Below are 26,273 nucleotides of genomic sequence, written 5' to 3' on the forward strand. Positions count from 1 at the left end.
GGATTATCTGCAACTAGCCAGTTTCGCGACGGGTGACGTCGGCCAACACCTATCATTCAACTATTAGACGAATATGACAAACCTCTCGAAATACGGTCTGTCTCAAGTCGCAAATGGTTATGCTTATAAACCTAAGCGTGTAATTCGGCCAACGACCGCTAGAATACGCGCGCCCTTCCAAAGCTGTGGAAATCCTGCATTAGTACGGGATAGGAACTTTCCTATACCAAGCATTCTGCACACGCCAAAGTTTGCGCGGTCCAGTTTAGTGGGCTTTGCACAATTATTCTCCGTTCGAATGCAGGTGGAGTATGCTTCGACCTCCATAAAGCCCCCTGCGGATGAGTGTTGCACTTTACCTAATTGTGTGTCTTGCCTCGTGACTGTGCGAGTTTAACCGCCCCTAACAATCCTCGCAAGTGAAAACTGAATCATTTTTGGTACTGGGCTAAAGGAGGATTGCCGTTCAATCTGCGAGCAACAAATCCTACATTACGATTTGTCAGCTCTTCGCATCAGAACGTCCTCCGAACAGATCCTGCTCACAACTGCTCAGAGAGACTGACTCACTCAAGCTAGTTTGGAGCAGAGAGGCCAGTGATGAATGTCAAGAACCGCATGGAGCATTTGCTACCCATGATTATGTAGCGGATGACTGGGGAACGAACAAATCCCCTTCGCTAACGATATATTCTTGGGCCGCGTGGAGGTTGGTCTCCTCTCTATTCCTTTTAGCAATCTGCTGTTAACACTCATGTAGGCCGCCCTTCTGACCAGAGTCAAATTTCTATATCGATGCATCACAACCCGACTATCGACGTGGCCTTCCCGTCCTTTACGCGGCGTACAGCGCTTCAAAGGGCTATGAAAACGAAAATATCCTATCTCGAAAAACCTGCATCGCTATTGCGATAAATATTTGCGTATGGATTGTTAACTGAGTGGAACCACGTCGGCTAAAGCCCTAGTACCTATAGGTAAGGAAATTGACTAGCCCAGTTCCTAGAGAACAAAATAAAGGGCCGGATCTCATTGTTTCTCTGGGCTTCTTCGCTAAGACCGTTGACAGAGAGTCCTCGTTCTGCGCATCCGAAAAGGAAAGGCTCTGAAGTCCACTCTGATCATTTGCCCTGTGAAAATTGTATCTAGGTGTCCCTGACAATGCAATCACTCGAACTCAAAAGCCACTGGGGCGGCAAAGAGGCTTTGATCCCCTAGATCGACGCTGCTCGCGTAGTTGAATCTCGGTAGAAATTCGTTGACGACTGCAGATATGTCCTGCCACATACGCTAGCTGAGGTACGGTTGGACGGGCGTGCATGGTTGTCAATTTGCCATAGGATTTCTCATAGGAAGCAGGCCACGGAGAAGCCGATAAATGACTATCGATGATCTGCAAAGCAGAAGGGATGATAGTATACGTGTGCAGTTGAAAACCTTGATCTGCGAACGGGTATAATTCTTGCGATTACTCAATGGGAAGTAGTATCATTAGTTGCATGCATACAGAGTTAAAACAAAAAATAAAATAAAATTGGAGGCGGCAAATGAAATCTCAAGCATCGAGTAGGATACTTTTGACAGAAAAAATTTTTCTTTTTCTTTTCAACCGTCTCGTCGGCTAAGTTTGCGTGGTGACGATTTTCCATTGCACAGCCACAGATTTTCCGTATGCCAAGCCTTATCGACCTGCAGGCCAAACCAAATTCAGGTAAGCATCTAAACTCAATTCGCACCTTATGATGTGACGTCTGCAGTGCACGGACCATGTGGTGGCTTGCGCCCGCCCTATTGATCCCAACAGCTCCGCTCTGCTCGCCAAATTTTCTCGGCCGCGACGAAAGCAGAGAGAAAAAACGAAAATCGAGCGGGAAACGCCCTAGGACAGGGGAGATTTGAGTTTTCTCTCGGAGGTAACCTTTTTCCTTTTCTAGTCCGTGGCAAATATCGTCCCAATAGCTCTTTTCTGAAAGCCGTCAATTGCATGTTGGTGTGCATGCAGCTACATACTTGGCATATAAGACCCGTACTGGCGGAGAAGTCCCTAAAAAGACTAAACCTTATTTATTTTGTCTTTTGTTTCCAACCCAATGGCACTCCAGCATTGACTGCAACCGTGCTCTCGGTAACCTTGATCGCCGAGCGTGGAAGAAACTATGGGCCAGGAGGCAAATTGTCACGCATTAAGCGCCAGTTCGACATGATATCGAGCCATTCACAATTCTCGGGGTTTCTGAATGATCATGACGCTCAGGAACTGTTCCTCCCCAGCCATTTTATTGTGCCACAGTGGCGAGTGCCTATGACAAAGCTCTCGATCAAAATGCCCCACATTTCGCGGGAATGCCTTCCAAGCATGTTCAAGATGTACCATTTGTCAAATGGATGCTCTAGCTATCCGGACCCAAGACAATAGATGAGACTAGTTCTCCTGAACTGATGATATCGTACACAAACTGTCCCGCAGCCAACAATACCAGCCCAAACAAGATTCGATAATGCTCATAGATAATCAACAGCAAGGACTACGTGGGGTATCGAATGCCCTAGTAATGCGTATATTCCAAAAGGGAAAACAAAAAAAAAGAAAAGAAAAGAAAAAAGCGCAGAACAATTGTGCAAAGGAACAAAGATTATGTCTGTATAAAAAGTGCAGAACTTTTCAAGACTGGTCCCATATTGAAGGGCAAGGACACGTCCAGCGCTCCTGATAGAAGGGGGAAAAATCCAGTTTTCCTCCTCCGCCGTTAGACTATAGGTTAACAAGGCGTAAAGCGCTCTCGTTAAGCGTGTGGGTGGACGCTCCTAGAGGATTTTGATTGTAGAGTCGTCAAATTTCGGGTTTCGAGGATCATGTTCCGTTCCCGCCTCCACAAGTAATCCGTACCTATTACGAGTGAGTACGAAACCAATGAAGGATAATGCTTAGGTCAGGGTCTTCGCTGAGCCAGTGACCAGCACGGACATCAGCGGACATGAGATCATTCCGGATATAAGGGTCTGTAAACGACGAAAGCTCCTATAGAGGACGGTTAGCCTGGAGTGGAAAATATTCTGAGAACGGCATCTTACGTTGCGCAATGTCTGATCGATGGCTCTCAAAGCGTTCAGATGCGAATGGTTTGGTTTCTGGCCCTGAAGGATTTTCATTCGGCTCATAGTCCATCTCCTGGCAGCAGCCATTCGCAGGTAAATCTTGTGAGCTTGAAAGCGTCGCGCGGATGCATCAAGGATTATCCTATTCGAGTTAGTTGACAGAACTGCCAACGTACAACTTTCGCCGGGAGAGCGCTGTAGGCAATGCACACCTTTGAAGCTGCACTTTTTGCCATTCCCCGTCTCCATTTGAGTTCTGTATGGCCTCGACATTAAATTGGGCGGAGATCAATCCCTGGACCTCGTGGAAGCATTGTCTCATTATTGCATAACCCTCTTCATGCTCCTCGCCTTGTGGGGCATCTGTTTTCAGCTGGGATATATGAAGTAAGAGCGTTCTGAAGTCGTTCATCAATTCCGTGATTCTAAGCGCCCTTGCTTCGTTCACTATTGGTAGGGTTAAAAAATAAGGACACAAAAATATAGGCAAAATGGAACCACTCACATCCGTCAGCCATTGTGGTGAAGTTATCACCATAAAATGTAGCAGTACTCAACATAAGACAGTTAAGCAAGAGAATGTATATGACTGATGTCTTCAGGGCTCACTCTTTCAACCACTCTGAAACTGGAAAGAGAAACTCAACTGAACAGGACGAAGCTTCTGCCATCTTTAAATATGGTCATGGGAATGGAGGTATGGATATAACTCCGTATTCTGCAGATTCCCTGGCGGGAACGTAACGCAGCCATGGGAACCAATGGGGCGTTCGTACCGAAGGGGAACGTAAGAAGATCCATTGTTGCACTGTAAGGGAGCATGCAAATCTGCGGCAAGATCGCAAATAGCCATCATCATAGATCATAGTTTAGACTGGGAGACCCAATTGTGGGGATCGCTAGTCCAAGCAGACCTCATCGTCTCGATGCGCGCTCCGAAAGTGAAAGATTATCAGCACCAGCCACATGACATCCGCCACTCGCTAGTACCTATGGCTGGTGGGCGGCCTAGCCGCAATTGGGTTAGATGGGGCTTGGGGAGCTGATGCACTTGCCTCGCGTGGCTAAAACGGAATACCGTCCAATCTTTCCGAAGCTTGGCCAAAACAACACATCACTTTTCGCTTGTCTGTGATGCAAGGGATAGCACAAAGGACATTCAAAAATGCAGGAGGCTTCCTCAACATAGCTGAAAGGTTCCTTGCACTTCAATTGCCCTGCGGATATCATCTTGCCTCTGATGTCTGTCACATAAGTCCCTCAAGCAAAAGCCAATGTAATGCAAGTTGCGATTAAAATAGATTATCATACGAAGCTCTGCCTCCCTGATGATTGAACGGGCAGGCCATTGGGCACGATCGGTAGAATGCACCTGCAAAGGTCCAATCTATTTAAAGTCTTCTACTAACACGGATAGTCAATGGTCCTGAAACAAATCAAGAAATCCGAGGCGCTGGAACTTCACATTGATTGGAATGGAGAAAGAGGATGGCAAAAGTCTACCCGACAAAGTTTCCTGGAGGAAATATCCCCCGTTGCTATCACATAGACAGGCTGTATCCAAACGATCGTAGGCGTTCAAGGGTGTTGAGCTGAGGTTAGAATCAATCCTTCTCGCTGATTGCTTGTAGCCTCTCGTCGATCTCGTCTTCAGTCAGCGTGCGGAACTCTGACTGCGTCCCTTCTTTGCCATCGGCGCGCGGGCCTCCCACAATTCCAATTTCAATCTCGCCCTTTTTGAAGTCAACACTGAGCACGGTGCTGAGCGCTGTGATGGCAAGCTCTACAACATCTTCCCATGTCCCGTCTGCATATTCCTTGTTCTTCAACTTCTTCTCCAAGTGGTTAAGAATCTCTTGTTGTTTTGGTCCGGATGCAGTTGCGCGATATCCGACGTAGTACCCAGCTGGGTCACATTTGAATAGTTGAGGTCCATATTCCGAATCAACCGATATCAAGGTCGTCGCAACGCCCAAGGGTCTCATGTAGGCCTGCATTTGCTCTAGTCAGAATATCTCAAATACTCTCAACCAATCAGGAGATGGAATACGAACTCTTTGCGTGTAGACCTGGCTGATATTGGCTATACGCTTTGCTAGGACGTCGCACGGCATTTCATACCCAAACTTATATTTGAACTCAGCGGCCTCACCCCGGGCACGATCAACTGACGCTCTTCCATCGGCTATAGAACCGGTAACAACGCAACCAACGTTTGGTGATATTTTGAAGACATGTGATACGGAGGATGGATCTATCAGCTTGTCCTAAACTCCATGGTCCGACGGTCAGAGCGGCGGTCAAGATAGTGTGGCACACGGGAATACGCACTGGAACTTTCTTCTGCGACAAAACTACAGCGCAGTTCTTTCCTCTTACTCCAAGGGATGTAATGTTGGCCGCTGTGATTGCTTTGAAAGCATACTCTGGGTAGGGACGTTGAGTGAGTGTCGATGTTGACAATAGAGTCGCGAGGGAGAAAATGGCAACTTACCGACTTGATACAGTCTCCCTTGGTCCGAGAAAATTGTGATATGCCTGTCGTAACCCGCGCTGCCTGTTTGATATAGCTCCCTGGTCAGCTCCAGCTGGATCAGATGGAGGAGAAAGACTGACCCGACATCGTTACAGGATATTACAGAGAACTTTTCCCAGCAAAATATTGACAGAATGATGATATCCGTGTCTTGATGTCGCAAGCACACTTCAGCTTTATTTATTAAGAGTGGAATGCTGAAGTGAAGATGATCTGTCGGAACGCGTAGGTGAAGCTGCCTGAGACCAAGCTGCCAGCGTCAGTCCCATATAGCTAAATTGGGTTTAGCTCCAAAACTCGGGACCTGGAGATGGAAGCTAGGCCCGTTCAGGCTAGCCTAAATTTGGCTCGAACGGTAAATTTTACAGAAAGGCGGTAACAGTAAATACAGAGTGTAAATTCATTTATTGCCGAAAAGCCCGCCGGCGCATATCGAGGACGCAATTGAGGCCTGGAATGATGTGTGCGCTGCCCTAGAAGCGTATATTTGGATCTTTGTCTAATAGGATGTCCTTGCTTGTTGAAGGCTTTTTTTGACAAGTCATCTACGATCCGTCGATTTGCTCGCTAGCTCAACCTTGACTCTGGCTCGACGATGGCCTCACCAGCTCCCGTTCCGCACGTTCCCGCATGGAAAAGGCTGGGATTGAAGCTAAGATTTGCAACAGAACTACCTACTCAACCTGATGCCGATGACGGAAACCTTTCTAGTACGATTGACAATAACGAAACCGGGCTGGAGAATCATATAAGGAAGAGGAAGTTGACTCCGGAACTGGGAGGGGATATCAGTTCAAAGAAGCAGAAACGCGAAGACAAATTAAGCGAAAATGAAACCCCGAATTTAGGATTTTCTGACAAAAAAGACCAAAGGAAACACAAGAAGTCTGCATCAGGCGCAGAAGAGGCCTCTGAAGTTCAGAGACAGAAACCGTCGGAGTCAAAAGGCTCGGCAAGGAAGTCGGTGTCATTCGCAGAAGGGACAAAGAAAGCAGATGGCTCCCCAGAGCTGGAGCCCGAATCCGTGTCCGAGCAAGCCCCGCTCACATCAGACCAGAAAAGGGCAGAAAAACGGCAGAAAAGAGAGCAACGTTCAAAGAATCACTCGGCTCAGAATTCCAATCCTAAAACCCCGTCCGCACCATCAGACCGAATCTTAGACTACCTTACTACCTACTATAGCTCACGATCAGAGTGGAAGTTCCAGAAAAACCGAGAAACCGTCATTCTTAAAAATGCTTTGTCCGTGGATCGAATACCAGGCAGCTATAACCCGGCTTTAAGTACATATCTCACCAGTTTAAAAAGCGCTGCAGCAAAAGGTCGGGTCGCACAATCGGCCCTGGAGGCAATCGAGGCGGATGAGAAAATCAATGAGGAACATAATACAGAGTATACGCAGGCCATTACATTACTCAGAGCACAATTGGCTGAATTGGGCCAAAATATCCCCGAAGCCGAAGCCGATGCCCAGCAAGGTTCTTTAAATGATGACCAGCTCAAGAGATTTGCGAGGAGAAAACGAGCAGAACTGGTCTATTTTGCAGTATCTGGTCAGATTGCCAAAGAAACAAAGCCGTCTGTATCGAAGGAAGAGACGAAGCCGAGCGTAAAACGCAAACGAAAGACAAGAACTGCAATGGTGGAAGAAAACTACACAAGCAGCAGTAGTGACAGCGACAACGACAGCGAAAGCAGTAGCGAAAGTGAAAACGATGGAAGCGATTCCTCGAGCTCTGATACCAACCAGAAAGGGCTGCAGAAAAGCGAAATTCAATCCAGCTGGCCTCCAAGTGTGTCCAGTTCATCTTCATCTGAGCTGAGTTCGGATTCCGATACTACTTCTTCAGGTATGTGAAAATGGCGTTTGCTTTTCGTTCCCATCGTCGCTCGTCCAATTTGTATTCTAGGGCCAATTACACATCCTCGCAGACGCTCCCCTATTGCCTCTACTTGACTCCCCTTCGTAGGTATCTTCATCTTTCTAACCTAAGTATTATGTTTAGGTTCGGATTCGGATTCGGATTCTGATGTCACTTCAAATTCAAACTCAGGTAATTTGATTTAACCTTCATCCTAACAAAACTATTCGTTGATGTTAACTCAATTATCAGATTCTGATTGATAACTGACGAAGTGATGCCATTGATGATCCGGATGAAACGTGTTAATTGAGTGCTGCAATATAATATCCATACATTGCTGGTGTTTAGACTTAGACATTCGCCCTGGCATCGAGGTATGAAAAGATACCCAGATTGATATTGGGGCTGCATTTAAATAGTGAATCACATTGCATATCAAAAACACATCAAGTTCCATTATCATAACTATCGTATGAACGTGAATATTCGCCAGCACTAGGGTATCTGAGGCATCCGTCTCCCATATTTAAGCAATAGCCTTGACTATCAAGCCGTCGCCCCTTCTTTCCCCTTCTCCTTCTCCTTCTCCTTCTCGTCCCTCCTCTCCACTGACTCCGCGCCAGCCCTTCTCCTCTCCCTGTCTTTCCCTGACCCTCCCCCACCACCCCTTCGCCTTCGAACAACCTGGTACACATCGTTGAAATTCATAACCACACCCAAGAACCTCATATCCACATCAGGCTGATACGCCAAATCGCTCAGGAGCGTAATTAGTCTCGCCCTAAATTCCGCTGATAAGTCGCTCAGTCGTGAGCGCAAAGAGGGCAGCAAATAATCTTCTCCTGTCAGGCCAGAGCTGAAAAAGGGAGATACCGTGTCCGCTAGAGGTGTGCCGTCCGTCGAGGAACGGAGTATGCCACCGTTATCGAGGGGTGACTCGACAGTTTGCGATCCAGAACCCGTTCCGGGTCGCCGAAGGATAGATCCAGACCGACTATGTTGGTTCGAATGGAAGTCTCTTTCTGTTACGCCCCATTGGCCTTGGGCGGTCCGGGTTTCAATTTTTGCGTTAAATTCTTGCCGCCGCGTGAACTCTGCGACAGAGAAGGAGTATAATCCGTCCACGGCGTCTTTATATGCAAGCATGATTTTGAGAATTTGATGAAGTTGAGCTAAAAACGATTCTTCGCCTCGATTACTCGAAGAACTGCCGCGGGAGGATGATGAGCCGAGGAGGCCCTTGTGGGTAATAGAGTTGAGATATTTGGTATGTGCTTCGATGAGATCGTCTAACGTACATTCCGGCTTCGATATTGCGACTTGCAATTGATCCCAACTGGCTTCGATTACTTCGAAGAGTATGTAGTATTGAAGCTGGCATATAAAGTGTATCATCTCGGCGATAACACAGCGAGCTCGTTTCCAGTCAGGGCCAACTTTATCTTCCACACTCCCTAAAACTCCTCTTGCGCCTGTCATACATCTGCGCCACGTGCTTCCAAGCGCAAATTCTACGCGCTTGACTCTCCAAAGAAAGTTAAAGAGCTTCAGGTATTGTGTGGACGCCCACGGCGTTATGACCACATCAACGGGTGCGTCAATTTTATATTCAAGGGTGAAACAATCCCAGCCAATTTCACCATGACTAAGTTCCAGCATACGTGCGTCAAGGCGGCGAAGGACGTCTGGCGAGTCATATTGAGCATTTGACGCCCGAATAGCATGTTCCAGCTGAGCGGTCAAAGTGTGCCGGTATTGCGAGTTAGCTGGGCGGTCAAGATTCGAAGCAAGTGACTCCATGAGCAGAGCGATGAAATCTCCTTGTCCCAGTAAAAGATATTTCTTTAGTGCGTTCAGGTGTTCGAATAATCTAAATTTTGAGTCCATGAGATATATGAGACGAGCCATTGTAGTTTTATACGCTTTGTCGATTGACGTCTCAAGCGTCGCCGTATCTCCGTATCGCAACTCCTTCGATGCATCTCGAGAATATGCAATAACCCAGGCAGAATCACCACAGCCATAACGGATGAAGTTGAGGGATTTTCCAATCAGGAATACCTTTTTAGCAAAATCATGCGTCATAATTGTAGGGACCATCACACCGTTAAGCTTATACTTCTCGTCCCAGACGCTCGTTGCCGTCCGGCGCGGATCGACATCTGGACGGTTCTCCGGTTGCACAACAAAAAACTCGCGGTAAGGATCCGACAGTTCTCCATCGTATATCCACTGTGTCAACATACCATAGAAAGGCCGGGTGACATGTGCTAAAAGGCGTTCGGCAAATGCTCCAACAAAGGGGTCGCCGTGCGAAGTTGAAAAACCGTGAATCATTGATATCAGTTGACCACCTTTTTTACCTTCAAGTTCTTCGACCATAAGGCTCATCAATCGTAACGCCATCGTAGCATCTTTCATCCAAACGACGCAGCGTTTCAGAGTGACGCCCGCTTTCATCACGGACTGCGGGTCATCAGTCGATTCTGTGACTGCTGTCACGGCTGTTCTAATCTCACCCTCCAAGCTTGCTACTAGACCCAAGTAAGAGCGAAGCTCACTTCCTATGGCGGCCCGTAGACTTTGTTCTATGAGGCCGCCTTCAGATTTGCCGGCAAAAGTGGACAGGCCTCGATATAGGAGGCATGGCTCCGCTAAAGTGTGCAACAACGAAAGGAGTGGAATAGGAAGAGTAGTCGGTAGCTTCAGTGTTGTATTTGAAAATTGAAGATTCGTCGTTGACAAGCCCTGAAGACAGAACGGTAGGTCACGTAAAAGGGCGGGCTCCGCTGGCGGAGCTCCTTCATCATTACCATCCGCTTGCGGAGGTTGTTTTGGTGTTTGAGGAACGGGTATAGGCTCCTCAGCATATCTGCGGGCCTGCATGCGTTCTTTATTCTCGTCTTCCGCGGCTCTCTTTCTTTCGCTTTCCTTCGGTCTAGTCGCATCCATCGCATCCTTCACCATTGCCGCACGACGCTGCTCCCTACCGACAACGGAAACAGATGAATCAGGAGCTATACTTTCTGGAATGTTTTTCCGTCCGGCTGGCTCATCTTTTAGCAGCATATGATCCAGCTGATTATTCTCCATCAATGGACTCCGGCGGCCATCCGCCATTCTTTTATTTCCTCCAGTCACAACGCCCTCTCCATCCCGCATTCCAACAGCATCGTCTTCATCTTCGTCCCTAATCCGATAAAGCAAATACAGAATTGCCCATTTCTGTCCCAGGACCGGCTGTGTTAACAATCTCGAATACAGATTCGAAAACCTCACGGCTTTATCCGGCGACGCATTCTCCCTTAATAGCTTTCGCTTAATCATATCTGGCGCGTTATTGATCACATCAGGAGACACTGATCCTCGCCGCTGCTCTCCGCTACCATTAACATGATTTCCACCACCACTATTGTTGGTCCCATGAGCGTCCAAGATCCTCCAGGCAAGGTCCAATGCGCGGCGATGCCGCAATTCTTCTGCCTCGGCAATCTCTGCGCGCGCATATTCATTTAAATAGGCATCTGACGCGTTGTCGCTACCATTGCGGTGACGACGCACGGGTGATAGGGACGGGAGGAGGGAGTCGACGAGTTGGGATAAGGCATCATCTATGCGCCGACCGCGGTGGTTTGAGGATGACGAAGTGGGAGGCATCGCTGAGGATATCGGTACAACGGATCATCTGGGACGACAATTAGGCTCATTCGTATTTGCATCGGCTGTAGTAGTGGCCGCGAGTTCTGCCCAACTGTCAACGCGACTCTTTGAAACGACGCAATCGCGACTCCACGGTTGAGTCACGTGATATATTCATTGGGCGTCGACTTTCGACGCACAAAACACAGTGAAGGACCCGTTGGTGCATGCTTCGACGGAAGCAGAGTTCCGGGTAATACGCATCGGCGAGCAATCAATGGTGCCTTTAATGTTGAAAAATGATACATGTTCCGGTCCGGGCTTTTCCTATTTTCCCAGTTTCCTTTTTGCCTTGTGCCACTCCAAAACACCATTTCATGAGATCAAAATAAAATGCAATAAATTCCTCAGAGGAACACACCCTTATCCACAACTATTGGTACATAAGTGCACGATAAAACCAAAAGCAGAAAAGTCCCCATTTTCCCGTATGGTGTTGGGAATACCACGTACTCAATCCGGTCCCCACAACCACTTCACTTGGTAGCTGCTATCAGGCACTGTTGCGCTTTAATGCCGACTTTGTAACGTCATTCAAAGCTGCAGTCGAGCTTAAGATTGCCGAAGACAGTGATCTCTGGGAGAGGATACTTTAGGCAGAATATGCTGGCCTCGAGGAACCGAAACCAAGTAGTGAAACCGTGGCCTTGCACTGCATGGCAAGCTCTAGTGCTTGGGATTTTAGGCTATGGCCCGGACGGCTACCTCGGGAAGCGTGGAAAAGTGTTATCGCAGCTTCGATCTGCTGGCTGGCTTCCTTGGTCGAGAGTTGTGAGAGAACCCTTGTGTTCTCTAGCCAAATTGGGGATGTGTCCACTATCTGGGTATGGGTCAGTAAATAAGAGGGAATAAGGGAATGTATAACGGCAGGATACGTAAGAAGGTTAAAGGAAAAGTATGCATAGGACACATACCGTCGACATCGACATCTTCGCGGAGGAAAGAAAATAATACCATAATAAAAGCTACTTGACCTTCTATAGACCAAGTTGATACGAACAATGAAGTATACAAGTAGTTTAAAAACGACTTGAGAGCTATATCGGGAGTGGTGAAGATAGAGACGGAGATAAGGCCATTATGGGTGTCTAACGATGCTTTTACACCCCCGATGCATGAGAATTGGATCTGCTCAGTTTTACATCAAGTTGACAGAATATACTTTCCCCAAACTGTAATGGGTCTTTTCTGGAAAAGTGGGATCATTATTTCTTCACTAGACAGTTGTTATAAGGGAGATAGATCGAGAAAGTGACCAAAATTTGACATCAAAGTGATGTCAATTAAAGCAGTTCTTGTCCGTCAAGCTATGCGTTTCCTCAAAAGGGGGGTAAGGAGCCGCTAAGTCATCAGGGCGTTAGAGGCGATGGCTCAATCCGCGAGAGAGAGCTGGGGGTACAAGCGAGAAGCTTTGGCCGAACGGGAGGACCAAACGCTCTAGCCGGGCTAATGAGACATAGGGTGACGGAATCGAATCGAGTGAGCAAATCTCAAATCAAAGCCAAAATAGAAGGTCGAACCAGATTCTGATATCTATTAACCGAATGCATTACTCATATATATTTTCGCTTAGCCCGACCCATTGCCTCACATGTTATGAGGCCCTCAAATGACAATGGAAAAAGGTTTTATGCAAGGGGAATCATAATGCAAACATGTAAATTAATAACCTATGGCTCTGTCCAATCCACTTGCTCTGTCACTGGCTCCGACCCATTTTTGGAGTAGGTCACCCTGAGGCGTAATCGGAGTTTACCTGGTAGTGCCTGTAGTAGGATTATTGAGAATTAGCAAATCAAGCTGCGTACACATAGAGATATTTGAGAATCGACAAGACGTACGTTGCTCGTCGCAGCTGCCACCTTCATTACTTGAGAGCCTTCTTCTCCACCGTCTAGTTCTGCTTTATTAATGGCCGTAAGCTGAAGCTTTTGCGACTTTGGTACAGCCGCTTGGAGTCCAACACCAGTGAAACGGTCCAAATGTGACGTGTTGCGGAATTTAGCGAGAATCTGCGCTGCAGAAGAACTGTTCCTCTGAACTTGAAAAGATAATGTAAGGTCGTTTTTGTTAAATGCAATATGGATTGGTCCGCCAGAGACAGGAGGCGGGGTTTGGGAAGGCTGTGACCTGGTAGCTGCTAATACACTAGATGGCACCGAAGTTTGTGGCTGCGGCATTGGAGAACCTCCGTTAGACGAGCCGAAGAGGTCCATAATTGCATTGATGTTAGAGGATTGGTTCGATGGCAGCGGTGGTGACTGACTGGTAGACGTGCCACCACCTAAAATGTCGGCCAACAAGTCCGCTGTATTTTGAGACCCATTAACAGTCTTGCTCGTATCCGTGGCCGGAACATCAGAGCCACCCATAAGATCGAGAAGCATGTCCTGTTCGGATGGTTTTGCTGGCTTTTTGGATTTATCTTTCAGCACCCTGCTCTGCCGTTTGTTTGTAGAGGGACCCAAAACTCGCTGTTCTTCCCGTATCTCCGGAGGCGGCATCTTCTCAAATACGCCACGCCTGATTTGATCGTATCCAAAAAGGTTCGTGTACTCCACAGCTCTTTGCTGGATCTCAACGCTGAGATCAGCGGTTCTGCTGCTCAGGAATCTGCGAATCCGTTCGATTTGAGCTGGGTCTGTCATCCTCGTCGATAATTTCATTGCAGAGGTGACAATGTATTCAGTAACGATTTGGGACGCGTATGTGCTGTTCAAAATGTTCATGAAGAGGTCTACAATATCGCTCTCCTTCACTTCTGTCACCAAGTCCTCTTCCTCATATTGACCACCACGGAGGAGGGCATCACCATATTCTCCGATAACCCACGACGCAGCCAGGGTAAGGCCCTCCTGTGATATATCTTCCTTAAGCGCAGCATAGAGCTTCTGCACGGAATACGTTTGTAGCTCGGGGGTCGTTGCAATGAGGCGGACAAAGGAGGAGAGTATCTGTTCTTTGACGTAATTTCCAGCAAGTTTCAGCACACGGAGCATTGTATCAACATGCCAACGTTTATTTGGCGCAAATCTGTCAGCTGCTATCCCAATCTGAGTTGTCATAACTGGTTTGAATTCGGTATCAGCAACTTCCAAGAATGCCAAGAGTTCACGAACAAGAACCCGGACATTTCCTTCGTTGATAAGGGTGAAACTGAGGTCGAGTGCACGCCGTCGTATACTGATATCGGCATCTCGTAAACATTCAAGGATGGTATTGCGGTGTCTTTGAACGGCATTGGGTTCTACAGCGACAACCTTGATCAATGTGTTCAAAGCCACATACCGAATATTGTTATCCTTATTGGCCAGAAATTTCCCAAGGATATTCACGCCCAGAACGCGGAGACCAGAGTCAGCTTCTATGTCTAGAATAGTCAATACTGTCTCATATAAGATAGAATTGCCCACGTTCTTGCTCGAGTCAGTATTAGTCGCGACCTGTGCCAGAATATCATTGATAAGCTCGCTTATGGCAGCGTCGCCTCTGCCCAGTACTCGGAGCAAACGGAGGATTTTGATTTGCAAGAATGGATCCGTAATTCCATAAACATCATGCTCCGGGGTGTATCCTGATGTTGTCAAGCCTTTTAGCGTCCTCACTAGACCGGGAGCTAAGGGTCGGAATTGTTCTATGATCTCCCCGCCACCTTCCGCCTCATCTTGTTCACAGAAGTCAATGGCAAGGGTAAGACCGCACAACAAGACACCATGGTTTCTATCGGAAAGGAGGACTTTCGCCCTTTCGATAAAATGTTCCTGCAGATCGGGTACTTTTCGACAGATGCGCATTGCACAGAGGGCAGCTTTTCGGCGGATATACGGGTTGGCAGTGGATATGAGAGACTCGATTTCCGGGAACAGATCTCTAGACATTTCAATCGAAGCAATATTTCCTAGGGTACAGAGGGCGAGTCCAACTACGTATTGATTCGAATGGTTTAAGTCACTGTGAGTTCGGTCAGCAATGTGAGTAGAAAAGGGGTATAGAGAGGGGCCAACTTTTTCAAGGAATTAGTGACCAATGTCAGAACCTCCTGGTTCTCATCCAGCAGAAGCATTGTTCCCAAATACCCTAATCGTTTGTCCGCAAAGCGCGGCGACGCAAGAAGTTTGAGGCATTCTATCTGGCCGAAATGCGTCCGCTCGCCCAGCGTGAAAAGATAGAGTAATTTTGCTACATTGTTCCTCCTTTTGTGTCCATTAGCGGTGTATTTATCGTGGGGGGGCCCTATGGAACAACCCACCTAACATTGGAATCCGTGTACTCATCCCTGAAGCTGGCACGGATTGCTGCACTCTCTTTTTGTACCACTGCCCGCTCATCGGCAATTGTTTTCGATGCACGCACGTTTCGGATAAATTGTTTGACTTGAAAAATTGATCAGTTGATAGGACTCTCGGGCCTTCGATTCGCAGAGGAACTCACGGGAGGTCATGACGGTCGTAAGTAGCCCCGGCGGGGCTCCAGGTAACAGGCTTAACGTCCAGGGGAATTCTGAATCTCCACAACACGTGGAGATTGGGGGTCTGACCGATGGCTGCTTGGAAAACTGAACCCTCGCAGTCAAAAGATCACAGCGTCTGATCGCCTGCCCAAAGAGACATTCAAACCCGGCCCTTCGAGATGCTGCTGGCGACTTGTTCTTAGGTAAGATTGGGAGTCGACGCCAAGACGGGGGCTGATCTAACTATAAACGGAATGGCGGTAGCGTCAACAGCTAGCGTGGTTTCCAGTCGGCGTATCGGAGGTAATCGGCCTTTACCTTATGTAAGAATGATGAAGATGCCGGATTTCAGCTCAGCCGGAGCTGAAAACGTCAAGGCGCTGAAAACCTGCAGAACTATCTCTTCTGCATATAGCTCGCTCTTCGATGGGGATGCCCGCTAGGATTTGTGTTACCATTGTTCGCACAATCCGGGTCAATGGTATTCATATTTGACGCACGCCGTCCGCCAATATGCCATCTGCGCTGGCCAACGGAAGTGATACCCATGTCCTGCGCGCTCGCGCATTGCGAGCTGCAGAACAGCTAGATCGATATTTGCCGAGCCAACCGAGTCAGGAAAAGTTGTCGTCGGCTCCTTCGAGGTGAGAGCCATCAATATCGTTGTCATCTATCCGCTCCGATCGTGCTAATTCAAGAGCAGCGGACTCTCAACGCCGGTCGCCGACGATGCGCCGCCTTCCGTACAGTCCATATCATCCGCAAGGAAGCAAGTCCGTGCCCAGGCGAAGACACGATTATTCTACAATATTGACTATCAGCCCCGTTTGTCCCACTTTGATCCGAACTCTGACAACCAGAACTTTCGGGGCTTCTTTGTTCTGTTCTGGATCAGCCTAGCTATCATGGTTATCACGACGGTGTTGCGCAACGTGAAGGATACGGGATATCCGCTGCGGATGCAGGTTTGGCTGCTGTTTTCGGCCAATGTGTTCCAACTGGCGCTCTGTGATCTTGCTATGGTTGTAAGCACTGGCGTGACTTTGCCATTGCATCGTGCCATCAGCTCGAGCAAGGGGTGGCTCCGGTGGAATCAATATGGGATCGTCGTTCAGAGCTCTTTCCAGCTTGTCTGGTTGACCATTTGGGTCGCGTAAGAGTCCATGTCAAGGCGAGTCGGTGTGCAAGTCCGCTAATCAATTCCTCTCGCACAGGTTACCTTTCATGTTGGATTGGACGTGGACCGCCCAAGTTTACCTTACCCTGCATACATTGACGCTTTTGATGAAAATGCACTCATATGCCTTCTACAACGGCCATCTGAGTGAGACCCAACGACGCCTTTCGTCGCTAGATAAGCCAGACTCGGATTCCCTGTCCGCAGCTATCCGATATCCGAAGTCCCCCATCCGAGCCGCCGAAGAGAACTCCGAGATAGGGGTGTCAAACGACAAGCGAGACTGTAAGCAACCCGTATCCAAACTTCGCTCAGACCTCGCGACGGAGCTCACCTCACCCCTTGGTCATGTGACATACCCACAAAATCTTACCTGGTGGAACTATATCGATTTCCTATTATGCCCAACCCTCTGTTATGAGTTAGAATACCCACGGACCAAAAAAACGCAATGGACAAGAGTCCTAGTAAAAGCGTTGGCTGTGTTTGGTTGTATTTTCTTATTGACCTTGACAACCGAAGAGTTCATTGTGCCTGTCCTGAATGACTCTGCATATCGACTACACCGAGCAGATAGCTGGTGTGAGAAAAGTCTTGTCCTTGCTGAGACGATCAGCATGCTTCTATTTCCCTTCATGGTTACATTCCTCCTCGTTTTTCTTGTGATTTTCGAATATGTCTTAGGGGCATTCGCCGAAATAACACGGTTTGCGGACCGTCGATTCTACTCCGACTGGTGGAATTCCTGCGATTGGTGAGTTTGGTTTTCGCTGATGTGGAGAGCTCTCAAACCACTGATTGGTGTCTTCCTTAGGTTGGAATTTTCCCGGGAATGGAACATTCCCGTCCATCACTTCCTTCGACGCCATGTTTATTTTTCCTCTTTGACGCGATTTTCGAATTCGGGAGCTATGTTTATAACATTCCTTGTAAGCTCGATTGGGCATGAGTTAGTCATGGGATGCATTACGAAGAAACTCCGCGGGTACGGGTTTCTTGCAATGATGCTTCAGCTGCCTATTGTTGCAGCGCAGCGATCAAAATTCGTCAAGGGACGAAGGACGTTCAATGTAATGCTCCCCATGTAAAACTTGAAACGGGTGCTGACCAGTTTCAATCTAGAATGTCTGCTTTTGGATCTCCATGATTCTCGGCCTATCAATGGTACGTGAATTCGCCCCTATCCACGACCTTTTCTTATACATTCCACTGACAGGCCGAATCACATAGATGTGTGCACTCTATGTACTTGTATAACATATGCTTTCATAGTATGGATTGCTTTAGGAGAGGGACACGCTCTATACCGCAGGTAACGCCTTTGGTTGAAAGCTGTGTTATTTGCTTTTCGCATTGGGACAGTGATTGATTTGGGTAAATGATATATATATATATATATATATATATATTTAGGCTCATTCTGCGACATTTCTGAACTTGCTGGGTTCATGCGACTGCATTTGTTTGGTGCATTTATTTAGTAATTATGTACGATGTTAGTTGGTCAGCTCGTCTTATTGTTAACTAGTTAAGTAAGTTAACTAGTTAGCTGGATGAGGCCATCGCAAAGTGGCCATCAAATTTCAAGGCGCTCCGTTACGAGTAATCCATCAAAGTGCTAACCTTGCCACTCCGTTCCCATGCAGCTTTCTAGCTATTTAAAGTCTTTCCAGTACCACAGACCCATTGAAAGTTATACAATTTATTCAACATGAGAGTGGTTCGGCTGACACCAGCCAAGCCAATCCTAGCACTCCCGCTTGTCCGGACGTCTAGAGTTCACTCGGCCTCCTCTATGCTCCCAAACTACTTTTCCACGATAATCCATGTGGCTCGTCGTGGTTTACCCAGTTGGTTCCTTTCGTCGACCTGCAAGATCCTCGGCATATACTAGACTATCTTTGACGAACCACAGGACCGGGCGACAGCTTTCCCCGCATCCGACAATAACAGTCTTGAACTGTATCTGGACAGCTAAATGGTAACACAGAGCTTAGAAAATGGGCTATTTAACCCGAGGTTGATGCAATGACCACCCGTGGAAGTGGAACACTTAATGTTTACCCGCCGCTGTTTAACCAGCTTGGAACGGGACATATCCTGGGCCCCGTTCAACCTTCCTTGGGGTGAAAGACACTCCCGCTTTCATTCAGCTCATTTCATACTCGAACAGTGACCTGAGGGTTTCTTTCTGTTTCCTTCCTTTTCTTGTGCGCAAACACTATTCAAGCTTCACGCTCGAATATCCAGTCAAAAATGGGCAAAACACTCTCCCCCGAGGGTAAAACGGCCATTCGCTCTGCAATCGATGAAGCATGCAAAGACCAAATTCAAGGTCTTCCAAATGTGTCCTTTGTTGTGGTCAATAAAGATGGGCAAGAGATCTTCACCCATTCCGCCGGCACACGCGGAGCTGGCCAAAATGAGCCCGTTACGCCCGATTCGGTTTATTGGATCGCATCATTCACCAAGATGATTACAGGTGTGGCCTGCATGCAGCTTGTGGAACAGGGAAAATTGGCCCTGGACGATGCAGAGCTCGTGGAGAAGGTTTGCCCAGAATTGAAGGATGTCCAGGTTCTACAGAAAGATGGAACCCTGGTGCCGAAAACGAAGGGGATCACGCTGAGGATGCTGCTTTCGCACACTGGTTAGAATTTACATCTCTCTGTGTAATTAGTTACCACAACGTCGAGTGCTGATCACAATTTTGTAGCTGGATTTGGGTACACCTTTTTCCAAGAGAGGCTACGGGACTATAAGGGCCAGGGCTTTGATGAGTTCTCCGGCAGAATTGATGATTTCAAGCAACCGCTCGTCCATCAGCCTGGAGAATCCTGGGAATATGGCGTATGCGACCCATTATTCTGCAAGGCTAGAACATATTGTCGAAAAGGAGCAGATGCTGACTAGTTATTTAGATCAATATTGACTGGGCCGGCATCATGGTTGAACGGGTATCCGGTGTATCTCTCAGCGAGTACTTTGAGAAGAACATTTTCGAACCTCTGGGGTTGAAGAATATCGGATTCTTCCCATGCGAAGATATGAAGAAAAGACTTGTTTCTATGACCCAGCGCGCCCCCGACGGCACTCTTAGTCACCGCAAACACCCCAATATCCGGCCACTGACCAGTACAAGCGAGGAGGATAAGAAATCTATCTTCAACAGCGGCGGAGGGGGATGCTTTGCTACTCCGCGAGATTACGGCCGTAAGTTTCTCTATCAAAGGTGTCTCGACATATTCTGGACACTAAGCCAAACACCTCTCCCTAGAAATCCTCGCTATGCTCTTAAACAACGGCGTCTCGCCAACAACAGGCAAGCAGCTCCTCTCCCAGTCTACTGTCGATACCATGTTCCAAAACCAAATCCCCCACATGCCAGATTTTGGCCGGGCCGGAATCGCCACGGCGAATCCAGAGCTCAGCAATCCCTGTCCAGACCTCTATCCGATCCCAGACGGCGCGCCGCAGGGATGGGGTCTCACTTGGATGATCACACCAAGTCCTACAGGCAGGACGGCGACCAGCGCATTCTGGGCGGGAATCGCGAACTGTTTCTGGTGGTGTGATCGCGAGAAGGAGGTGGCAGGCGTGATAGCAACTCAGATCTTGCCATTTGCAGATCCAAAGTTGATATCATTGTGGGTAAACGTGGAGGCAGCGGTTTACAATTCACTGGCATGATTTGTTTTCTGAGAGTATCAGTCCGGGCCATACATATGTAATGACTTAATGAAGTATTTGCGGGTAACTTCTAATTGAGAGACCAAGACGGCTTCTAGCTACATGTATTTGAAGAGTGCCACCGCCCAACGCCTTTGAGTCCTCATCTGAACATAGAAATATATATGCTGACAATCGCCAACTCCCAGGACGTCACCAAAATGCGAGTCCTGAACCTCATAGAATCGCTATTATCCCATGAAAATCAAGTCATAAAAAAAGTGGAACGAATCACCGAAAACTATACTTGTATATCAGGTTCCATTGAGCCGAGGGAATTACCCATTTGGCCGTCACGGAGAGTGTTAGGAGATCGCTTCTCGCGTATATATCTAGACGCTGAAAGATAAAGATCGAAGAAAAAGTACAATGATACTCCGGTTTCCCCCTTGGGTATAATTTATATGTGCTCGATTGGCTCCTCGGGAAGCAGACTCTCGTGGGCTTCCCCAGGCGATCTCTTAGGAAGACAAGCCTTCAATGGTGGACGGACAATGTCGTTGAACAAGAAGGTGCCATATACCAGCATCGCAAACCCCACAACTTGTAGCCATTTGAAAGATTCCCATCCAAGTCCAAGTGACACAAGCCAGATGAATAGTGTACGGGACGTGTCAATTGTACTGCGCGAAGTTGCCGAGACAGAACGGGTAACACTTAGACCAAAATAATTGAAACCACTATAGAGAGAATATATTAGAAACGGTAATTAAAATGTTAAATGTTTCAAGGGGGAAACGATCGTACCCAATGCTGATCATGATCAAAAGGCTAGAAAAAGCGACTGTTTTGTTATTTGTCATATTTCTCCACCCTTCAGCAGCATCGAAATATCCATATCTGCCGTGCTCTGTTCGGCCAATGGCGAGATATAAGACACCCATGCCAACGGTAGTCACCACGGCACCAAAAATGCCCTCCCAACCGACAACCTTTAATGGATTCATGGCATATCTTTCAAGAATCCATTCTTCTAAAACAAACTGAGTGGCAGTGAAAATCTGAGCTCCGGCAATTAAGAGCACGCCAATGATTACCTTTACAGCTTCAGGAGATTTGGCGGTTGCATGAAGCTCTTGGGCGGCTCGGGACATAAGCTGGACGAGATCCTTCGGGGAGGCTTCCATAGGTTCATGGTGATCTCTAAAAATTGCACCAGCGAGACCCACGAGGCCGACACCAAAGACAACGCAAACCAGAGCCATCCACTGATACATATATAGTCTTCGTCGAAGAAACAATACGCTGAACAGACCGACAAATAGAACGAGCGCTCCACGTGTCATCTGATAAATGCTTGCCACTACAAAGAGCAAGCCAACGTTCATAAGAGTTGTACCGGATATGTCACAGCATGCAGGGGCAGCGAGCAGGAAGATTTTCATGCCTCGCAGCTTGGTTCGGGAGCCATCATGATCATTCGACTTCGCAACATCGTCGTGAGCTGATATATCTTCTTCGGCATCATCATCATATGGAGGCAGGTCGCCCGACCCATCGCCAACCGGCTCGTATCCTCCTGCAATCAAAGGTGCTGAGGAACCTCCCCAACGCGGCCTAATATGACGATTCCACATATTGATGCCAAACAAAACAAGCCAGCAGCCCATTTCCCCGATAAACATTTGTAATCTACATAGTAAAATGAGAATCGTTAGCCTCGCATATTCTGCTTCGAAGAGTGCATTGATAACCAGTCTGAGATCCTTGCATACGTCTGAAGTACAGGTTGTTCAAAAACAACCCGGTTTTTGGGATCCGGATCATCACAGTTTCGCACACACTGCATGTCCTGATATTTTGTAAGAAGTGTATTGCACACCCCAGTAACCAGCATCATGGCGACCAGGACGGGAATCATCGCCTTGGGCGCCATCTTTGCTGAGGGTTAATCAGAACGTCTCCAAGGAAATTCAGGAGACAGACGCAGGTATTGGTATAAAAGATATTGTTCAGAAATAAGTTAATGGGCATGCGGTTGGCTTTGAGACAAAGCCGGACGTTGAGTTAGCAGTTACAACTCCATTGCGTTGGGGATTTGCCGAGAGGAAGATGAAGTCAGTTAGCAGGCGGTACTTAGAAGATGTCATGTGGTGGAGCTATCTGATTAAGTTAACTAGTTTAGTTACGGAGCAAGTTAGTGAACTACGGAGTAACTACGGAGTACTCTGGAGTTAGTTACATAACTAGTTAATTAACTTAACTGGTTAACTAGTGAATGTACTCTGTACTTCCTGGAGAACTTGATCATTTGTCCATGTGATATAGTCTGCTTTGCAAGTACCAATCACATTTCTTGAATTCGATCTCCATATATGACTAATCAGTCGAATCTAGGCGGTTCACTTCCCAAGAACTGCGAGCTTCGTAACAGTCTGTCTCCATCTTATTCCATCTCAAGCACCAGTCGAGAATTTCGCGATCATTATACATACCACTTCCTGGGATGCCTTGTCCCATTTACAACCTGTTCACGACAGGCCAAAAGGTGCTCATTAACAGCAGCCGCGGCTCGTACAAAGTCACAAAAGCACTGAAGTGAAATGTCTTTCAAGCTTTAACAGTGGGAACTAATACACCATGAGCCTCACTCCGCCCAGTATCTCTCCTTTACATGCATGTGCTGACTGAAGATAAATCTGACAAAAGAGTAATCATCAAAACAGAAAGTGCCGATCCAATCATATACCAAACTGAGGCCAACTGCTATGGCTACTGCTGTATTACCAGCTCCCCATATATGCAAGCGATGCACGAAGTTGTTGATAATGGCACAGACAGATGCATGGTGTTTGAGTGCTTGGATACTGACCTGTGGTCATTGAGGGCCACGGCACAGGAACTTGGCCAGCCTTTTCGAAAAATCACTGCCAAGTCCATCCTTGAAGCTGTAAAAGTCTTCTCAGACATGGATGGTCACTTTACTGCTGTGCACACAGATATGCAAACAACCACAATCAGCATGTGTTCAGTAAACTAATATCAAAATGGAAGACATCAACCCTAACAATGTCCTTGTCTCCAATGTGGACTCGCCAAAACCTACTGTGAAGCTTGCTGATCTTAAAGCAGGTATGTTGCACTGTCTGAATTCTAACCTGCAATCATATGCTTACATCCACTAGTAATCACCTCTGAGGGCTTTGATGACTTCCAATTGCAGGGAGTTGAAATTCATGCCCCTGAGATCTGGAAGGGAGTGTCGCCAACACCACCTTGCCAGGTGTGGTCAGTTGGAGTTACTGTATGTTTCATGATTTTTGTTGTTTTAGTCCTTGCATCCCAAAACACTGCTGACCTTTTGCATAGCTAATGCATTTCTTCTCCAATAAAATTATTTTTGGAAACTGGGACCAAGATTCTCATGCCCAAGAATTTCCCCTTGACATGAACAAATCTGCCTGGGCCATTGGCAAGATTATGAAACTTGTTGGACCATTAGAACAAGATGAGGATCCCAAGTAGAAGTCAGAATTTGACTTGGCAGAATTCTTTGTGAAGCAGGATCTCATCAAAGTCATATCTCTTGAAGAAGAGTTTGCCAAAGTCAATGTTCCCTCAGATTGCGTTAGCTCTATTCGTTACCTTTTGAATATCAACCACAAAACACGACCAACGGCAGAGCAAGCACTACAACATCCATGGCTTCAGGATTTGGAGTGACTATAGCGGACAATAAGAGTGTCAGGACAAGGTAACTAAAAAGAAACCAATTGACACATACCGGAGCGCTAGAAGTCCACAATGGATTTTCCAGAATGTCACGCCAAACCACTCTAGGAACTCGCATTGGGGCCTTCAGGATGGGAGCTTCGGAAAAGTCGTGTCGAACTTCCAGGAAATTCATGTCCAAACTCTCAAGGAATTTACAATGAATCGCCCGTCGCCTTAGAAATCTCCTCTGTATAGGAAAAGAGGGCAATGTCCAAAAATCACTTAACATTCCTAGCACAACCAACACACGGAATGAAAGGGCAAAAGCACAACCATCACTCAATCAATCGAGGCGTCCTGCTGACCACACGCTCTCATTCAACGGGCAGGCTAGAGTAAAGTGATCAGCTTTGATCCGCTTTTTATCCGCGGACGCTTATGCCATGCTTACCTGCTGCAGCGAAGGATTGATTGGAAGAGTATAGACGAAAGCACAATATCCGGCTAACCTTTGGGCTTGAGCTTGATCTCAGGAAAACAAAATATAGACCGCCTCTCTCTTCAATATGCTGATTGATTGTGGGATCATGACTCTTGATTCCTTCACACGCTTGTGACGGGATATCTTTTCCGGTCCACACAACACGAGCTCCCACTGTCTCACAAACTCATCCACCTCCGGCGGTGCTTGTTCCTCGTCCGGGAAACTCAGGAGATCAACCGGCCGCTCGGTCGGAGAGTTGAAAGAATAATCGATCGATCGGATATGCGCCTTTAAAACATTCTGGAGCTGTCTGAAAGGCTAAAGAATGGCCAGCGCAGACTTTGGTTCCTCTCTCTTTTATGCACGGGGAAGTTGAGCTTTGAATTTGTATGAGAGATATATAACCTGGTTGATGTGTCGAAACTCAAAAGTATCATGTCGGGTTCGGGCCGCTTACCGAAAGCCACCCGTAAACGCCCCGTAAAAAGTATGCAAAGCCCATTGTTTATGCGAGACTTGCGACGGATAGTCCATACTGGATTGACTGCAATTGGCTCACTTCGGCATCATAGTGTGGCAGGGCGTTTAATAGCATTTTGTTGAATTCGGGAAACAGGTGCTGTTCGGCTACAGCGGCTCGTTCGACTGCGGGAGGGTAAGCACCGGCGTGTGCCCAGTCAATCAACCAGACTTGTCCCGCAGCATCCAAGATCATATTTCGAGGACTTATGTCTTGATGCACCAGTACGAACTTCCTGAACTTGAATGGAGGAATATCCTGAGGGGTTTGGTTATAATGCTTGCATATTTCGAGTTTGTGATTAAGCCAAGCTTCCATCTCGGAACCGGAGTTTAACGGACCTGCGCCGTAGTCTGTGAAGAGTTTGCCTCGACAAGGACCCCCGCCTATGGGGCCGGGTGTTGGAAGGACTGTACTCTGAAGCTGGCTTATTATCGCTGCTGACTGAGAGATCACATCAGCTTTATCCTCTGCAGCAAGCTGCATCCAACAATCCCCGAGGTTTCGGCCTTCGATGTAATCCATGACCAGGTAGCCTCTCGTTCCATAGTACTCAAAAGGATCATCAACCTGGAATGAGCGGTAGACATGAGGAACTCTGATTACCGTCTTTCTTCGGGCTAAATCGAGTGCTTTGGCCTCACTGGGTAGAACCGAGGGCCCACACTTCAGTGCCAGATCGCGGGAGATTCGTACAACTTTGTTTGGACCGATCTGGTAGAGAACAGGAGCAGTGTCCCCGAGAAGTATCAAATGCTCATCTGAGACACTCTCAATGTTGACCCCATCTAAGGGGAACACATTTGTACTATCCTTGCTCTGGGGCTATCAAAGTATTAGAACCAAAAGACCTTACTAGGATGCAGGGATACTTACATCAATAGTTGGGGTGAAGATTGGGTCTCCAGGCCCATTCGGTGCTCCTGAGGGAACATTTTCATCAAGGGTGGACATTGCAGGCTTCCAGACGCGCGATGAGCCCGATTTGGGTCAGATCTCTTGACGGGTTATCGAGAATCTGGAGTGGGAACCGAAAGAAAACTCACAGGGTTGTTGGGCATGA

The 26,273-nt window shown here is 47.5% G+C and overlaps 11 protein-coding genes across 11 annotated transcripts; 4 read left to right on the forward strand and 7 right to left on the reverse strand.

Annotated features, from left to right (window-relative positions):
- Positions 1–2,890: 2,890 nt before the first annotated feature.
- On the reverse strand, positions 2,891–3,614 carry D8B26_003312 (uncharacterized protein; the record flags this gene model as incomplete). Its single annotated transcript, XM_066124108.1, has 4 exons — positions 2,891–3,019; positions 3,073–3,238; positions 3,309–3,543; positions 3,602–3,614. The coding sequence occupies 4 exons, from the start codon at positions 3,612–3,614 to the stop codon at positions 2,891–2,893; spliced, it is 543 nt and encodes a 180-aa protein (XP_065980185.1).
- An 834-nt stretch (positions 3,615–4,448) lies between these two features.
- Positions 4,449–5,850, reverse strand: SCL1 (Proteasome subunit YC7alpha/Y8 (protease yscE subunit 7)). The gene is made up of 5 exons (XM_003068424.2): positions 5,713–5,850; positions 5,591–5,653; positions 5,428–5,522; positions 5,151–5,363; positions 4,449–5,087 (listed from the first exon to the last, which is right to left on the reverse strand). The coding sequence occupies exons 1-5, from the start codon at positions 5,717–5,719 to the stop codon at positions 4,701–4,703; spliced, it is 765 nt and encodes a 254-aa protein (XP_003068470.1). The 5' UTR covers positions 5,720–5,850; the 3' UTR covers positions 4,449–4,700.
- Positions 5,851–6,227: 377 nt separating this feature from the next.
- Positions 6,228–9,305, forward strand: D8B26_003314 (uncharacterized protein; the record flags this gene model as incomplete). The annotated part of the gene is made up of 3 exons (XM_066124109.1): positions 6,228–7,482; positions 7,639–7,686; positions 7,747–9,305. The coding sequence occupies 3 exons, from the start codon at positions 6,228–6,230 to the stop codon at positions 7,755–7,757; spliced, it is 1,314 nt and encodes a 437-aa protein (XP_065980186.1). The 3' UTR covers positions 7,758–9,305.
- On the reverse strand, positions 7,984–11,154 carry SPC98 (Microtubule-nucleating Tub4p (gamma-tubulin) complex component; the record flags this gene model as incomplete). Its single annotated transcript, XM_003068422.2, has 1 exon — positions 7,984–11,154. One exon carries the CDS (start codon positions 11,152–11,154, stop codon positions 8,044–8,046), a length of 3,111 nt encoding a protein of 1,036 aa, XP_003068468.2. The 3' UTR covers positions 7,984–8,043.
- Positions 11,155–11,554: 400 nt separating this feature from the next.
- D8B26_003316 (uncharacterized protein) lies at positions 11,555–12,165 on the reverse strand. The gene is made up of 2 exons (XM_066124110.1): positions 12,111–12,165; positions 11,555–12,016 (listed from the first exon to the last, which is right to left on the reverse strand). The coding sequence occupies exons 1-2, from the start codon at positions 12,123–12,125 to the stop codon at positions 11,789–11,791; spliced, it is 243 nt and encodes an 80-aa protein (XP_065980187.1). The 5' UTR covers positions 12,126–12,165; the 3' UTR covers positions 11,555–11,788.
- A 568-nt stretch (positions 12,166–12,733) lies between these two features.
- Positions 12,734–15,817, reverse strand: APL4 (clathrin associated protein complex large subunit). Its single transcript, XM_003068421.2, has 5 exons — positions 15,628–15,817; positions 15,446–15,569; positions 15,201–15,389; positions 13,038–15,147; positions 12,734–12,962 (listed from the first exon to the last, which is right to left on the reverse strand). The coding sequence occupies exons 1-5, from the start codon at positions 15,635–15,637 to the stop codon at positions 12,867–12,869; spliced, it is 2,529 nt and encodes an 842-aa protein (XP_003068467.2). The 5' UTR covers positions 15,638–15,817; the 3' UTR covers positions 12,734–12,866.
- A 219-nt stretch (positions 15,818–16,036) lies between these two features.
- On the forward strand, positions 16,037–18,434 carry D8B26_003318 (uncharacterized protein). Its single transcript, XM_066124111.1, has 6 exons — positions 16,037–16,290; positions 16,350–16,799; positions 16,861–17,577; positions 17,638–17,893; positions 17,946–17,987; positions 18,054–18,434. Exons 1-6 carry the CDS (start codon positions 16,160–16,162, stop codon positions 18,078–18,080), a joined length of 1,623 nt encoding a protein of 540 aa, XP_065980188.1. The 5' UTR covers positions 16,037–16,159; the 3' UTR covers positions 18,081–18,434.
- Positions 18,435–18,861: 427 nt separating this feature from the next.
- On the forward strand, positions 18,862–20,583 carry D8B26_003319 (uncharacterized protein). The gene is made up of 4 exons (XM_003068419.2): positions 18,862–19,473; positions 19,540–19,673; positions 19,745–20,036; positions 20,101–20,583. The coding sequence occupies exons 1-4, from the start codon at positions 19,080–19,082 to the stop codon at positions 20,511–20,513; spliced, it is 1,233 nt and encodes a 410-aa protein (XP_003068465.2). The 5' UTR covers positions 18,862–19,079; the 3' UTR covers positions 20,514–20,583.
- Positions 20,584–20,952: 369 nt separating this feature from the next.
- D8B26_003320 (uncharacterized protein) lies at positions 20,953–22,588 on the reverse strand (the record flags this gene model as incomplete). Its single annotated transcript, XM_003068418.2, has 3 exons — positions 22,268–22,588; positions 21,300–22,184; positions 20,953–21,232 (listed from the first exon to the last, which is right to left on the reverse strand). The coding sequence occupies exons 1-3, from the start codon at positions 22,426–22,428 to the stop codon at positions 20,953–20,955; spliced, it is 1,326 nt and encodes a 441-aa protein (XP_003068464.2). The 5' UTR covers positions 22,429–22,588.
- Positions 22,589–23,539: 951 nt separating this feature from the next.
- On the forward strand, positions 23,540–24,017 carry D8B26_003321 (uncharacterized protein; the record flags this gene model as incomplete). Its single annotated transcript, XM_003068417.2, has 3 exons — positions 23,540–23,624; positions 23,678–23,796; positions 23,862–24,017. The coding sequence occupies 3 exons, from the start codon at positions 23,540–23,542 to the stop codon at positions 24,015–24,017; spliced, it is 360 nt and encodes a 119-aa protein (XP_003068463.1).
- A 656-nt stretch (positions 24,018–24,673) lies between these two features.
- D8B26_003322 (uncharacterized protein) lies at positions 24,674–26,164 on the reverse strand (the record flags this gene model as incomplete). The annotated part of the gene is made up of 3 exons (XM_003068416.2): positions 24,674–25,067; positions 25,148–26,035; positions 26,087–26,164. The coding sequence occupies 2 exons, from the start codon at positions 26,162–26,164 to the stop codon at positions 25,196–25,198; spliced, it is 918 nt and encodes a 305-aa protein (XP_003068462.1). The 3' UTR covers positions 24,674–25,067; positions 25,148–25,195.
- Positions 26,165–26,273: the final 109 nt, after the last annotated feature.

The sequence above is a fragment of the Coccidioides posadasii genome, chromosome 2 (genome assembly GCF_018416015.2).
Source record: "Coccidioides posadasii str. Silveira chromosome 2, complete sequence".
Taxonomy (NCBI): domain Eukaryota; kingdom Fungi; phylum Ascomycota; class Eurotiomycetes; order Onygenales; family Onygenaceae; genus Coccidioides; species Coccidioides posadasii.